We start from the raw sequence: 16,163 nt of genomic DNA, 5'->3' as shown, positions 1-16,163 counted from the left end.
TTCTCTCTCACCTTCAGAGATGCACAGCTGTTCCGATTTCGCCCTATTTTGTTACGTTCGATTGCATTTTGTTCCCATCTTACGCCAACGTCAACGTTTTTCCGACAAGTTTATTTTCTACTACATAGCAAGGTTGTATGCTTTCACACACATGCTCTAGACCTAGCGATCACGAGGCCAGGGCATTCACTACTAACTTTGGCCTCATGTGGTGATACTGACCTTATTGCAAGCGTGTTTTTATTGAAACCGTATTGAGTGGACCAATCATCGTAATCGTAGCAGTTCCACCGTGTTGCAGGTAGGCCCAAGTGTTTGTATGCCTTGTAGATATGATATACGTTTGTTGATGTAGCTCAGAGTTTCTACCAAATTCAAAATGTGCGCACCAAATTTCTTGATTGTTCCTACAAACACTTGACAGGGGTGTGCGTGTGCATGCATGTGTGTGTGTGTGCGTGTGCATGTGCGTGTGTGTGTGTGTATGTGTGTGTGTGTGTTGTGTCTGTTCGCATGGTCATGGTGTGTAAGTATGTGTACGAGTGTGTACATGGTGTGTATTTGTGTGGCTGTATGCACATGTCTGTGTGTGCATGATGTGTGTGTGTATGTGTGTGTGTGGATGTTGTGTGTATAAGTGTGTTTGTGTGTATAATGTATATTTTAGTGTATGTTTTTGTATGGCGTGTATGTGTACATGGTGTGTGTGTGTGTGTGTGTATGTGTGTGTACAGGGTATCTGCATAGTGTGTGTGTGTGTGTGTGTGTGTGTGTTTCGGCGGTGTGTATTAGTGTGAAAGGTATGTGCATGGTGTGTGTGTGTGTATGTGTGTGTACAGGGTATCTGCATAGTGTGTGTGTGTGTTTGTGTGTTTCGGCGGTGTGTATTAGTGTGAAAGGTATGTGCATGGTGTGTGAGTGTGTATGTGTGTGCGGGTGACCTGCTCCTTGACCACAAATGCACACTGGCCAACTTGCTCGACAGCTCCCGTGATGAGATGCTAGAGATGGCGTGTTGGACAGAGCAGTCAAGAGTCGTGGAGTGATGGCCTAGAGGTAACGCGTCCGCCTAGGAAGCGAGAGAATCTGAGCGCGCTGGTTCGAATCACGGTTCAGCCGCCGATATTTTCTCCCCCTCCACTAGACCTTGAGTGGTGGTCTGGACGCTGGTCATTTGGATGAGACAATAAACCGAGGTCCCGTGTGCAGCATGCACTTAGCGCACGTAAAAGAACCCACGGCAACAAAAGGGTTGTTCCTGGCAAAATTCTGTAGAAAAATCCACATCGATAGGAAAAACAAATAAAACTGCATGCAGGAAAAAATACAAAATAAAATGGGTGGCGCTGTAGTGTAGCAATGCGCTCTCTCTGGGGAGAGCAGCCCGAATTTCACACAGAGAAATCTGTTGTGATAAAAAGAAATACAAATACAAATACAAACCCAGGACACCAGAACCTTCTCCCAAGCGCAGCAGTAACCATGTGCAATTGTCTTTTCCCCCAGATTCCGCGCCCAGGGGCCAGACGACATGCCGGAAATGTTTGAAAGCTTCCCCAGCTTTTCCTTCAAGATGTTCTCGGACATGTCCGGCATGTCGGCGGCCTCCGAGCGCTCTCTGCACGGAGAGAATGCCTACCTGAGGGAGAGCCTGGAGAAGGAGCGCTATAGGAGGAAGGTAGGGTTTTTTGGGGGGGTTTGTTTGGGTTTGTTTTTTTTGTTTGGGTTTTTTATTTTCATTTTTGACTCACTTGTGTAAACAAAGTGAGTTTGTGTTTTAACCCAGTGTTCGGTTGTCTGTGTGTGTGTGTCTGTGTGTCCGTGGTAAACTTTAACATTGACATTTTCTCTGCAAATACTTTGTCAGTTGACACCAAATTAGGCATAAAAATAGGAAAAATTCAGTTCTTTCCAGTTATCTTATTTAAAACAATATTGCACATCTGGGGTGGACACAAAAAAATTTTAAAATGAAGCCTAATTATATGCAAACTGCATTTACTGTTATATTTATATTTTTTGTATTCTCTAAACTTGGCACTTTGATCTGATATTCTGACCCAACAACAAGAGCAGTCATTATTGTCATTTTTTGTTCAAACAGGAACTTCTTTTGCCAAGCATGGAAGTTTTATTTATTTTGCAAACGTTTTGGTGCAGTTAGCAAAAAAGGGAAATTACTCTGTAATTAATGCTAGGGGACTTTTTTTTTTTTTTTTTTTTTTTTTCGGAGAAATCAGTGGATGCCTAAAAGTTCTGCAAGTGAGCAGGATAGTTTCAGCATCCCTGGAAGGTTCTTTCTTTTTTTCTTTTTTTTTTTTTTTTCGTTTTTTTTTGTTTTGTTTTTTTTTTTTTGTTTTTTTTATATCTTTTGTCTCTTTTTTTTTTTTTTTTTTTTTTTGTTCCTTCCATCATCATTTTTCTCCTTTCTGTTGTCTTTTCTTTTTTTTCTTTCCTCATGTCTTTAATCTGTCCTCTTCCCAATGGCATGTTCAATCACCTACAAGACCAATGCTAGGGGACTTAATTTGCTTTAAACTGATCTTTCTCATCTTAAACATTATATTTTGAAATTATACTCAATACATAAAAAGCTTGGATTTTTTTTTTTTTTTTTTTTTTTTTTTAAAGTGTATCACAAGTGAGTCTTGAAGGCCTTGTCTCTCTTGTTATTTTTTATCTTGTATTTGTATTTGTATTTCTTTTTATCACAACAGATTTCTCTGTGTGAAATTCGGGGCTGCTGTCCCCCAGGGAGAGCGCGTCGCTACACTACAGCGCCACCCCAATTTTTTTGTATTTTTTCCTGCGTGCAGTTTTATTTGTTTTTCCTATCGAAGTGGATTTTTCTACAGAATTTTGCCAGGAACAACCCTTTTGTTGCCGTGGGTTCTTTTACATGTGCTAAGTGCATACTGCTTTCGGGACCTCGGTTTATCGTCTCATCCGAATGACTTGATGATGAAGGAGGAGGAGGAGGACGATGATGATGATGATGATGCTGCTGCTGCTATGGAGGTCCATTTAGGCTTGGGACTATGTGACAAGGTTGTACTCTGCACTCCCTGTCATAATGATATCCCGGCGTCAACCAGGCCCGAAAGATACAGACACCTGCAGTGTTGGTCAGGAAATTAGAGCAACGCACTCAGAGACACATCTATGAAGTGGATGACACTCGGCTTTGTGGTCCCAGTCTCCCCCATTTAAGCCCATAGCATTTGCAGCTCTGGGTAGGAGCCGGCCGCACGCTGAAAAACCCACCTCCTCTGGGATTCGAACCCGCGTCCTCCCAGCCATGAGGGCGTAATGCTAACCACTTTGCTACAGCAGCTGGTGTTTGGGCTGGTTTTTTTTGGTTTTGTTTTTGTTCTTTGAAAACTTTTGGTGAAACAAATACTGATGAACGTCATGAAATCCTGTCTCTTTGGAGAAAATACTGCTTGATATATTTTTTGTCCAGTTTGTTAGAAGCAAGGAAAAATGCTTTCCCTACACGCTGTTAGGTATACGTAGGGATATTGGGCATGGCCTGAACTCTGTGAAGAGTTACTAGGGCCCCCCGCACAGAAGAACTGTTCACCGCATTCCTTCAGGTCTGCTGGTCGTGCGTCAAAGCCATGGTTTCTGCAAATGTTTTTTTTTATTTTTTTTTTTTATTCATTCTGCAACAGCGTTCTTACTGTCTTCCTCTCCCTCAACAGTTTCTTGGGGAATTGTTTAACTCACTCAGTACAGCCAGTCCTCTCTTCTGCTCTACACAGACCCCTCGGATGACCAGTGGGTGTCTGAATGACCCAAGCTTTAGCTTCCGTCATCAGAATTGTGGTATTCTTTGTCAACATTCACGTCTTCAGTATAAGAGCCTTCCGCTTGCAATATTTTGATGATGGTAATTGGGGTGAAACGCTGTTAACGTCGTCTCTTTCGTCGTTCGTATGGAGAGAGTTAAGTGGGGCTGTTGGGTCATGTGTGTGCTGATGTTTGTGTGTGTGTGTGTGTGTGTGCGTGTTTGTGAAGAAGAGACAGAGAGAGAGAGAGAGATACTATGTATGCATCTGTTAGTGTGTGCACATGCGTTACATTTATATTTGAAAAGATTTGTTTATTGTGTGCAGATGCTTTGTATATATATATTTTAGCGGCCGTAGCTACTTTCGTTTTCTCCGCATAGGCGGGTAGTAGTTTGCACAGGACAGGAATCAGACCCCCTGCCGGAGTCTGCACTAGTGGGTCACGGTAAGTATGTTACTTAAACGTAATTTTAGGAAGAAAATTTCCTTTCAGAACTATTGTTGATAAACTGTTATATCTTATTTTTATTTAAAATCGTTTTTTTAAAACTCATTTTCTTTTCTTTTCACCCCCTTTCTCCCAAATTCTGTGTGACACACAAAACCAATTTTTTTTCTTTTCTTTACTTGTTTCAGCATTGTGAGCAGCAGATTCAGAGCCTGAATGCCAAGGTAAGCAGAATGGACCGTTGGTCATTGTAGGAAGGGAGCTGGTATACTGATAATGTGCTGCAGTAGCTGGTATACTGATAATGTGGTGCAGGAGCTGGTATACTGATAATGTGGTGCAGTAGCTGGTATACTGATAATGTGCTGCAGTAGGGAAGCGAACCATTGAGCAGCCAGCTGGCAGCAGCAACAAACTTCCCCACTCTTGATGCTAACCCTTGCCCCTATGCCTGGCAAGCGAAGAGAAGAAATTGAGTTCAGCTGGTCGTTGGGTCGGCCACACGCTTTCAAACACATTTTACGGTCTTCCCGCCATGTTTTTGGTTTCGGAAGCGGGACGAAAATGACGCCGTAATTTCTGTCACCACAGCAACGGCTTGTGCTGACCATGGAAACGGGACGAAAATGACGCCGTAATTTCTATCACCACAGCAACGGCTTGTGCTGACCATGGAAACGGGACGAAAATGACGCCGTAATTTCTATCACCACAGCAACGGCTTGTGCTGACCATGGAAACGGGATGAAAATGACGCCGTAATTTCTGTCACCGCAGCAACGGCTTGTGCTGACCATGGAAACGGGACAAAAATGACGCCGTAATTTCTATCACCACAGCAACGGCTTGTGCTGACCATGGAAACGGGACGAAAATGACGCCATAATTTCTATCACCACAGCAACGGCTTGTGCTGACCATGGAAACGGGACGAAAATGACGCCGTAATTTCTGTCACCGCAGCAACGGCTTGTGCTGACCATGGAAACGGGACAAAAATGACGCCGTAATTTCTATCACCGCAGCAACGGCTTGTGCTGAGCATGGAAATGGGAAGAAAATGACGCCATAATTTCTATCACCGCAGCAACGGCTTGTGCTGACCATGGAAACGGGACAAAAATGACGCCGTAATTTCTATCACCGCAGCAACGGCTTGTGCTGAGCATGGAAATGGGAAGAAAATGACGCCATAATTTCTATCACCGCAGCAACGGCTTGTGCTGACCATGGAAATGAGACGAAAATGACGCCGTAATTTCTATCACCGCAGCAACGGCTTGTGCTGACCATGGAAATGGGAAGAAAATGACGCCGTAATTTCTATCACCACAGCAACGGCTTGTGCTGACCATGGAAACGATGTCTGTAGCTTCGTGTTTTTTTGTGTGTTTTTTTTTTTTTTTCCACCCTGTGCAAGTTTTCCATACATGTACTGATCTCCCACCAAGAAAATCAATCTTTTTTATCCAAAGCACATGCACAAAACACAGTGAAAAGGCGCGGCCATGTTGGTACTACGTTTACTAATGTCAGAATATTACGGTTTTTCTGATTGGTTCTTCAATATAAGTCAACCAATAGCAAAACACAACACAAGTGTTTACGCACCGCTCAACCAGTGGTTAGGCATTATGTCATTTTTCTCTACCACCAGTGAAGCGGTGGTCAGGGCTCAAAGGGTTAAAAAGATGAAATTGTCTTATTGATTGTCTATGCTCAAAGAAGATCAAATTTATTGCTATTGGTTGTCTGTTTTGCCGGAAGAAGATCATGTTAATTGTTGGTTATTGTGTGTTTGCTTGACAAAGATGCTTCAAGATCAGAATATTTGTTATTGATTGTACATATGCTTCAAGAAGACCAAAATCACTTTCTTCCATGTATGCCTGCTTGATAGATCAAATTCTTGTTGATTTGACATCTGCTTGACGGGCGCAATAGCTGAATGGTTAAAGCGTTGGACTGTCAGTCTGAGGGTCCCGGGTTCAAATCACGGTGACGGCGCCTGGTGGGTAAAGGGTGGAGATTTTTATGATCTCCCAGGTCAACATATGTGCAGACCTGCCAGTGCCTGAATCCCCTTCATGTGTATATGCAAGCAGAAGATCAAATACGCACATTAAAGATCCTGTAATCCATGTCAGTGTTCGGTGGGTTATGGAAACAAGAACATACCCAGCATGCACACCCCCGAAAGCAGAGTATGGCTGTCTACATGGCGGGGTAAAAACGGTCATACACGTTAAGGCCCGCTCGTATGCATATGAGTGAACGCAGAAGAAGAAGAAAGACATCTGCTTGGAGAAGATCAGTTAACTGTTATTGATTGTCTGTATCAGGAAAATGACATGAAGTGAACTGTTATTGATGGTGTGGTTTTCAGTTGTTGGAAATACAGCAGCAGCTTGCGGTGGCGGTGTCGACTGACAAGCGTAAAGATATCATGATCGACCAGCTGGATAAGGTATGTATGTTGTCGAGATGTTTGTCAGTGTGTGTGTGTTTACGTGTGTGTGTGTGTAAGTGTGTGTGTACGTATGTATGTATGTGTATAAAACAGATGAGAGAGGAGACATATATAAGGCATTTAGGGGGGTTATTTTGTGAGCGTGTGTGTGTGTGTTAATGTCTTTTGTGAACAGAGCGAATACTGCACAAATAGTGTTACTCCAACTTTCTGATATTACAAGACTTCAAACACACTCATACGTGTGCATCCCCATACACACATACATACACATACATACACATGCATACACATGCATGCATGCACCCCCCCTTCCTGCCCCCCCCCCACACACACACACACACACAAACATACATACACAATCACACACACATTTTATAATCAGACTATGTTCTTTAGAATGTGTGTGTGTGTGTGTGTGTGTGTGTGTGTGCATGTATGTATTTGTCTTTTTGTGTGTGTATGTCTGTGTGTGTGTGTGTGTTTATATGTGTGTGTTCTTTAGTTTAGCGTCTTTTCACTATCAGTGATATTAAAATGTGTTGTGTGTGTGTTTGCATGCGTGTGTGTGTGTTTGCGTGTGTGTGTGTGTGTGTGTGTGTTTGCATGCGTGTGTGTGTGTTTGCATGCGTGTGTTTGTGTTTGCATGCGTGTGTGTGTGTTTGCATGCATGTGTGTGCGTGTGCGTGTGTGTGTGTGTGTATGTGTGTAAGTTTGCATGTACGCGCGCATGTGTGTGTGTGTGTGTGTGTGTGTGTGTGTGTGCAGCAACTGGCCAAAGTGGTGGAAGGATGGAAGAAACGAGAGGCGGAGAAGGACCAGTACCTGGCCCTGATGACCAAGGAGAAGTCACAGATTGAAGACACTCTGCAGAAGCAGCAGGCGGTCAGTCCCTCGTTGTAAAACTGGACACGTGTTCCTTAAAGAAAAAGGACTACACGTTTGTGTCAACTGGAGCACGTGTTCGATAATTTTTTTTTTTAGTAATGATGATGATGATGATGGGCGTTTATACTGTGTGCTCTTACCACGGGGGTGGGGTTGTTGGGGGGTGGGTGGGGTGGGGGGTCTAGAATGCTTACACTTGACATCAGTGTGGGGTGGAAAATTGTTACGGAGAAGTTTGTGTAAACTGGGACACGTGACGCATGTTTGTGTAAACTGGGACACGTGTTTGACTGTGAAGTGCGGCTTGTGTTTGTGTAAACTGGGACACATGTTTGACTGTGAAGTGTGGCTTGTGTTTGTGTAAACTGGGACACATGTTTGACTGTGAAGTGCGGCTTGTGTTTGTGTAAACTGGGACACATGTTTGACTGTGAAGTGCGGCTTGTGTTTGTGTAAACTGGGACACATGTTTGACTGTGAAGTGCGGCTTGTGTTTGTGTAAACTGGGACACATGTTCGGCAGCAGACTGGGACATGTTTATGTAGACTGGTCTGGGACATATTCTTGTGTGAACTAGGACAAATGTTTGTGTGAATTGGGACCCGTGTTCGACTGTGTAAAATTGTACATGTGTTTGTGTCGACTGGGACATGTGTTTGATCGTGTAAATGGGTGCACAGGTTTGATTGTGTGAATTAGGACACACGTGTTATTGTCTGAAGTTGTACACTTGTTTGATCAAGTAAACTGGTACGTATGTTGGATTGTGTCAAGAGGTACACATGCTCAGTTAGATAAATGGGTATGCATGTATGATTGTGTAAATCAGGACACACGTTTGTGTAATGTGGTACACATGTTTGATCGTGTAAACCAGTACACGCGTTTGACGGTGTAAAGTGGCACACATGTTCGATCGTGTAAACTAGTACACGCTTTTTGACCGTGTAAAGTGGCACACATTTTTGATCGTGAAAACTAGTACACGCGTTTGACGGTGTAAAGTGGCACACATGTTCGATCGTGTAAACTAGTTCACGCATTTTGACCATGTAAAATTGCGCGCACGCGTGCTTTGACATTGTGCGTGCCGTGTGCTGTGCAGATGATCGACAGCTTCGAGAAGGAGCTGGCCAACACAGTGGAAGAGCTGAAACAGGAGAAGGAGAATTCCGCTGACTTGCTTGACGACATGAAGGAACAGGTAGAAAGTTTATAACGTACATCGGTTTTGAGCCACAACACAAAGGGTGGGTCGATGAGGGATATATATGTGATTACGTTCTGTTACCTCTAGCAAATTATCCAGAAACAAGAGAGGCAAGGCCTTCAAGACTCACTTGTGATACACTTAAAAAAAAAAAAATCCAAGCTTTTTATCTATTGAGTATAATTTCAAAATGTAATGTTTAAGATGAGAAAGATCAGTTTAAAGCAAATTATGTCCCCTAGCATTAATTACAGAGTTAATATCAGATCAAAGTGCCAAGTTTAGAGAATACAAAAAATATAAATATAACAGTAAATGCAGTTTGCATATAATTAGGCTTCATTTTTTGTTGTTGTTGTGCCCATCCCAGAGGTGCAATATTGTTTTAAACAAGATGACTGGAAAGAACTGAATTTTTCCTATTTTTATGCCTAATTTGGTGTCAGCTGACAAAGTATTTGCAGAGAAAATGTCAATGTTAAAGTTTACCACGGACACATAGACACACACACACACACACACACACAGACAACCGAACACCGAGTTAAAACATAGACTCACTTTGTTTACACAAGTGAGTCAAAAACTGCATGATCAGTTCCGTAATGAATTTACACTCAAAACTAATGTACCCAAAATGTGGAAGATGTTTTGATACAGTACTTGACCATGTTAGGTTGCTGTCTACAAAATTAAATTCTTTTTTGGAGGAACAGATAAGAGACCTAGTGATCAGCAAGATTGACTGTACTGTAATTCATCATGGACTAAATGTTGTCCCGGTATTGAGTGCATTTGTTTCAGGGACGTTATAGCACAGCATATCATTTTTGACTCACTTGTGTAAATAAAGTGAGTCTGTGTTTTAACCCGGTGTTCGGTTGTCTGTGTGTGTGTGTGTGTGTGTGTGTCCGTGGTAAACTTTAACATTGACATTTTCTCTGCAAATACTTTGTCAGTTCTTTCCAGTCATCTTGTTTAAAACAATATTGCACCTCTGGGATGGGCACAAAAACAAAAAAAAATAAATGAAGCCTACTTATATGCAAACTGCATTTACTGTTATATTTATATTTTTTGTATTCTCTAAACTTGGCACTTTGATCTGATATTCTGACCCAACAACAAGAGCAGTCATTATTATCATTTTTTGTTCAAACAGGAACTTCTTTTGCTAAGCATGGAAGTTTTATTTATTTTGCAAACGTTTTGGTGCAGATAGTAAAAAGGGGAAATTACTCTGTAATTAATGCTAGGGGACTTAATTCGAATCTGGTTAGGACTTTTTTTTCTTTTTTTTTAACGCGAAGCTTTATAATAACAAATACAGAACACATTTTAACGATTAGATTTTTTTTTAAAGTGTATCACAAGTGAGTCTTGAAGGCCTTGCCTCTCTTGTTTTGTTTTTTTTACCTTGGCAAAGTCTTGCATACATGAGTGTGTGACAGTAGGAACATTGATGTTCATTCCAATTGCAAGGTCCCAGAGACAGAGAAAGAACGGCGGCCAACAGTCGAGTGTTTGAATCTGGGTATGCGTAAACAGAGTGGATCCGACACCGCTCGTAGTGAGTGAGACGGGAGTGTAGAGGTGAAGGCAGCCTCAGAGATTGGGTTTTCCTCACTCCACTCACGTGTGAACGGGTAACCGCCTGAAGCCAGGGAAGGTCAGAGTGGCAGAAGGAGAGGATTTTGACCCACCTTCCTATTTGTATTTATTTGTATTTCTTTTTATCACAACAGATCTCTCTGTGTGAAATTTGGGCTGCTGTCCCCAGGGAGAGCGCGTTGCTACACTACAGCGCCACCCCATTTTTTTGTATTTTTTCCTGCATGCAGTTTTATTTGTTTTTCCTATCGATGTGGATTTTTCTACAGAATTTTGCCAGGAACAACCCTTTTGTTGCCGTGGGTTCTTTTACGTGCGCTAAGTGCATGCTGCACACGGGACCTTGGTTTATCGTCTCATCTGAATGACTAGCGTCCAGACCACCACTCAAGGTCTAGTGGAGGGGGAGAAAATATCGGTGGCTGAACCGTGATTCGAACCAGCACGCTCAGATTCTCTCGCTTCTTAGGCGGACGCGTTACCTCTAGGCCCTCACTCCATGCCGAGCCCTAGACACAGTGGATATGAACTCACTGGCCTCATGGCTGTGCAAAATGCTGAGGGATCTTTAACATTCTCAACTACCGTAAAGTTAGGTCTATAAGCCGCGAGTTTTTCTCCCAATTTCAACCTCTGGGGCTAATACAATGATGCGGCTTATTTGAGGATTTTATTTTGTGTGTGTGTGTGTGTGGCACTAGCAGAATTTTCGCTTGCTTTTCTTTGTGTTGTTTCTGCTTGTGTTTATTTCATAACCTACAGTATTGACAGCTTTTCTGTAGTATTGGTATGTGTTCCGGTACCGCTAATAAGTGCAGCTTATAAGTCAGTGCGGCTTATGTATGTATGAAGTTCCTTTTTTTTTTCTTCAAAATTTAGTGGGTGCAGCATACATACCAGTGCACTCAATAGACAGAACTTGTGTTTGTATTTGTATTTCTTTTTATCACAACAGATTTCTCTGTGTGAAATTTGGGCTGCTCTCCCCAGGGAGAGTGCGTCACTACACTACAGCGCCACCCTTTTGTTTTTGTATTTTTTCCTGCGTGCAGTTTTGTTTGTTTTTCCTATTGATGTGGATTTTTTTTACAGAATTTTGCCAGGAACAACCCTTTTGTTGCCATGGGTTCTTTTACGTGTGCTAAGTGCATGCAGCACACGGGACCTCAGTTTATCGTCTCATCCGAATGACTAGCGTCCAGACTACCACTCAAGGTCTAGTGGAGGGGGAGAAAATATCGGCGGCTGAGCCGTGATTCGAACCAGCGCGCTCAGATTCTCTCGCTTCCTAGGCGGACGCATTACCTCTAGGCCCTCACTCCACTTTACGGTAACCAAGCCACCCTGTGTGGAACAGCTGGCCTCGGCCACCCAGAGCCAGCACCACGCGGAGGAGATGCTGGCCGTGGAGAAGGAGCGAGCGGCCTTGATGGAGAAGGATTGGGATCAGCTGAAGGAGGCCCGTGACCTGGCCGAGAAACGGGCCCAGCAGGGCCAGGATCGACTCCACCAGGTGAGGGATGCTGCTGGTTTTTTTTTGTTTTTTTTTGTTTTTTTTTTGTAATGTTTCATACGAAAAAAACTTAGCCGTAAGAAGAGCATAGGAACAGGAGTCATGATGGCTAGCCAGCGGAACAAAGGGGAGGTTACCTACTTCCGGGAGGCTATCGGCCGTAGTTGCTTTCGTTTTCTCCGCATAGGCAGATAGTAGTTTGCACAGGACAGGAATGTCAGACCCCTGCCGGAGTCTGCACTAGTTGGGTCACGGTAAGTATGTTATTTAAACGTAAGTTTAGGTAGAAAATTTTCCTTTTTATCCTCAAGTTATTTTGGGGGGGCATTTTGTTATCGATTTTTCGATGATGATGATGATGATGATGGTGATAGTATGTTGGACTATGTGTGCATGTGCGTGCGTGTTTGACACTGTGAGTACCGTGTACCTCATGCACGTGCGTGTGTTTGAAAACATCTGGAGAGTGAAATCCTTGGATATGCAGGGTTCGTCACTAACGGGAGCGCTGAGCGGAACGGTCTGAAAAAACAAATTGCGCTCTGGAAAATTCCTTGACTCAGAGCGCTTGCGCTCTTGATTTTGAAAAGACATAAGCATACACTACTGTATCTAAATTGTTATTCCATTGTCCATCACAAACAAGAGTCAAAAGCGCGATCGTTTTGCATTTACCGAAGTTTGAAAGCCGTCTGTTTACGTTTTGTTAGTTCAACCGGAAGTAGGCCTAGTGAATCAGGGGAGGCTATGCAAAAGAGCGCTCTTCAGACTTGAAGAGTAGAAAAGTGGAGCACACGATCGATTTCGCGGCCGTGCAAAATCAAAATGCTGAAATGTTTGATCCCAAAAAGGAAGGCTGACGGTTTTTAGTGTGCGCTCTTAGTTTTCAGTTTGCGCTCATCAAAATTCTGAAACTAGAGCGCAGGCGCTCATGTGAAAAAATGTTAATGACGAACCCTGATATGCCATGTGCTGACAGGAGCAGGACAGCTGGTACCAGAGGGAGCAGGAGCTGGTGCACAAGATTGACCAGGTCAAGGAGGCCAACCTCAAGGTCATGCAGATGGAGAGGGTGAGTGTGTGTGTGTGGGGGGGAGACGTGTGGGGGATGTGTGGGGGTGAGGATGGTTTGGTTTGTGGGTGTGGGGTTGTGTTGTGTTGTGTTGTTTGTGGGTGTGTTGTGTTGTTTGTGTGTGTGTGTATGGGGTGTGTGGTGTTGTGTGCGTGTGGGAGGAGTGTGGAAGAGGGTTGTGTTGTGTTGTTTGTAGGTGTGTTGTGTTGTGTTTGTTGTCTGTGTGTGTGTGTTGTGTTGTGTGTAGGGTGTGTGTTGCAATGTGTATAGGGTTTGTGTTGTGTTTTTTGTGGGTGTGTTGTGTGTGTGTTTGTGTGTGTGTGTAGGGGGTGTGTTGTGTTGTTTGTAGGTGTGTTGTGTTGTGTTTGTTGTCTGTGTGTGTGTGTGTTGTGTTGTGTGTAGGGTGTGTGTTGCAATGTGTATAGGGTTTGTGTTGTGTTTTTCGTGGGTGTGTTGTGTGTGTGCGTGTGTAGGGGGTGCGTTGTGTTGTTTGTAGGTGTGTTGTGTTTGTTGTCTGTGTGTGTGTGTTGTGTTGTGTGTAGGGTGTGTGTTGCAATGTGTATAGGGTTTGTGTTGTGTTTTTTGTGGGTGTATTGTGTGTGTGTGTGTGTGTGTAAGGGGTGTGTTGTGTTGTTTGTAGGTGTGTTGTGTTGTGTTTGTTGTATGTTTGTGTGTGTTGTGATGTGGAAAGGGTGTGTGTTGTGTTTTTTGTGGGTGTGTTGTTTGTAGGGAGTGTGTTGTGTTGTGTGTGTGTGTGTGTGTGTGTTGTGTGCAGGTGTGTAGGGAGTGTGTTGTGTTGTGCGTGTTGTGTAGTGTGCAGGGAGTGTGTTGTGTTATGTGTAGGGAGTGTGTGTGTGTGTGTTTGTGTTTTTGTGTTAAAGGGTGTGTCATGTATGTCTTAACTATGGAATCACTTTCGTGCGTGTGTGTGTGTGTAACGTGTTTGCGTTGAATGAGAACCTTTCTCCTTCATGGCGTGTCACGGTGGCGTGTGACGGGACAGGTCAAGCTGGAGGAGCAGACGAGGTGGGTGTGTTGTGTGTGTGTGTGTGTGTAGGGGGTGTGTTGTGTTGTTTGTAGGTGTGTTGTGTTTGTTGTCTGTGTGTGTGTGTTGTGTTGTGTGTAGGGTGTGTGTTGCAATGTGTATAGGGTTTGTGTTGTGTTTTTTGTGGGTGTGTTGTGTGTGTGTGTGTGTGTGTGTAAGGGGTGTGTTGTGTTGTTTGTAGGTGTGTTGTGTTGTGTTTGTTGTATGTTTGTGTGTGTTGTGATGTGGAAAGGGTGTGTGTCGTGTTTTTTGTGGGTGTGTTGTTTGTAGGGAGTGTGTTGTGTTGTGTGTGTGTGTGTGTTGTGTGCAGGTGTGTAGGGAGTGTGTTGTGTTGTGCGTGTTGTGTAGTGTGCAGGGAGTGTGTTGTGTTATGTGTAGGGAGTGTGTGTTTGTGTGTGTGTGTGTTTGTGTTAAAGGGTGTGTCATGTATGTCTTAACTATGGAATCACTTTCGTGCGTGTGTGTGTGTGTAACGTGTTTGCGTTGAATGAGAACCTTTCTCTTTCATGGCGTGTCACGGTGGCGTGTGACGGGACAGGTCAAGCTGGAGGAGCAGACGAGGAAGGTGGAGGAGATGGAGGAGAGGGTTCACACGGCGGGCACAGAGGTCAAGAGGTTGGAGATGGACCTGGACTCAGCTGTCAGGGAAAAGGTCAGGGGTCGGACAGGGGAGGGGAGGGGGGGGCGTGGTGGAGCTGCCGTGTTGTTCTGTGTTTTGTTGTGTTTTGTTTTGTGTTGTGTTGTAGTGTGATGTATATTGTGTTGTGTTGTAGTAGGATGTAAAGTGTTGTGTTGTATTGAATTGTTGTGTAGTATGTGTACTTTACTGTGTTGTATTGTAGCGTGTTGTATTGTGTTATCGGCCGTAGCTACTTTCGTTTTTCTCCGCCATAGGTGGGTAGTAGTAGTTTTGCACAGGACAGGAATGTCAGACCCCCTGCCGGAGTCTGCTCTAGTGGGTCACGGTTAGGTATGTTACTTTAAAACGTATATTTTAGGAAGAAAATTTCCTTTTGTGTCGTATTGATTGTATTGAATTGTATGGTATTGTACCATATTGAATTGTATGGTATGGCATAGTACAGTATTGTATGATATTGTGATGCAGTGGAGTGCCGTGCAGTGCAGTGCAGCTTATTGAAGTGAAGTAAAGTATGGTGTGTTGTATTGTACTGCATTGCACTGTAAATTTATTGTAAGGTGAGTGGGCTGTATGGTCAGTGATTTCCCCCACTGTGATGAGATTTCATAGCCTGAGTCTTTTGTGAAGGACTGTGACTCTAAAACTCAAGAGGCAAGATTGCACCAGCTCTTAGGGCTGACCTTGTGTGTGTGTGTGTGTGTGTGTGTGTGTGTGTGTTGTGTGTGTGTGTGTTGTGTGTGTGTGCGTGTGTGTATGTGTCCCCGCGCATGTCTTTGTGCGGTTGTGTTTATGTGTGTGGTTGTGTTGTGCATGTGTGTGTGTGTGTGTCTGTGTCTATGTCTGTGTGTGTGTGTGTAAATGAAGTGGACAAAAGTTTCCTCATCGAAACGTAAAAGAACAACATTTTCCAACATTATGTTTGCACCAACCAAGAAAGAACAAACAAACAAACAAAAAAACAACGACAACTAACAACCAAGAAGATGGAACAACAAAGACAGCTGTGTTAACGAAGAGCAACAATATCCCAAAATTCTGTTTCACCAATCCCACACCCACACCCACACCCACACCCACCCTCACCCCCAATCCACCCCCGAAACACACACACACACACACACACACACACACACAAAAAAAAAACACCCCCACAACAACCAAGAAGAAGAACAAGGAATACAGCTGTCGATGGTTCACTGGGGCTGTGACGGACAAACCCAGGTGTGGCTGCGTATGGAGGGGAGTGGGAGGGGTGGTGTGTGACTTTGAAATGAGCAGCGTGGAAGTGATTATGCCACTGTGGAGCGATGGCCTAGAGGTAACGCGTCCGCCTAGGAAGCGAGAGAATCGGAGGGCGCTGGTTCGAATCACGGCTCAGCCGCCGATATTTTCTCCCCCCCCCTCCACTAGACCTTGAGAGGTGGTCTGGACGCTAGTCATTCGGATGAGACGATAAACCGAGGTCCCG

The 16,163-nt window shown here is 43.8% G+C and overlaps 1 protein-coding gene across 7 annotated transcripts in view; it reads left to right on the top strand.

Moving 5' to 3' along the window:
* The window catches only part of LOC143288987 (uncharacterized), a 59,809-nt gene that overhangs the window by 8,876 nt on the left and 34,770 nt on the right, over positions 1–16,163 (top strand). For all 7 annotated transcript variants that reach the window (XM_076597721.1, XM_076597718.1, XM_076597720.1 and 4 more), the window contains exons 6-13: positions 1,507–1,678; positions 4,431–4,466; positions 6,629–6,709; positions 7,481–7,597; positions 8,707–8,805; positions 11,780–11,935; positions 12,915–13,007; positions 14,591–14,704. In XM_076597721.1, coding sequence (XP_076453836.1) covers positions 1,507–1,678; positions 4,431–4,466; positions 6,629–6,709; positions 7,481–7,597; positions 8,707–8,805; positions 11,780–11,935; positions 12,915–13,007; positions 14,591–14,704 — 868 coding nt within the window. The remainder of the gene's footprint in view (positions 1–1,506; positions 1,679–4,430; positions 4,467–6,628; positions 6,710–7,480; positions 7,598–8,706; positions 8,806–11,779; positions 11,936–12,914; positions 13,008–14,590; positions 14,705–16,163) is intronic.

This window comes from Babylonia areolata, chromosome 13 (genome assembly GCF_041734735.1).
Source record: "Babylonia areolata isolate BAREFJ2019XMU chromosome 13, ASM4173473v1, whole genome shotgun sequence".
NCBI lineage: Eukaryota > Metazoa > Mollusca > Gastropoda > Neogastropoda > Buccinidae > Babylonia > Babylonia areolata.
The sequence above is the reverse complement of the archived record's forward strand: the minus strand, read 5'-3'. Positions and strand labels throughout refer to the sequence as shown.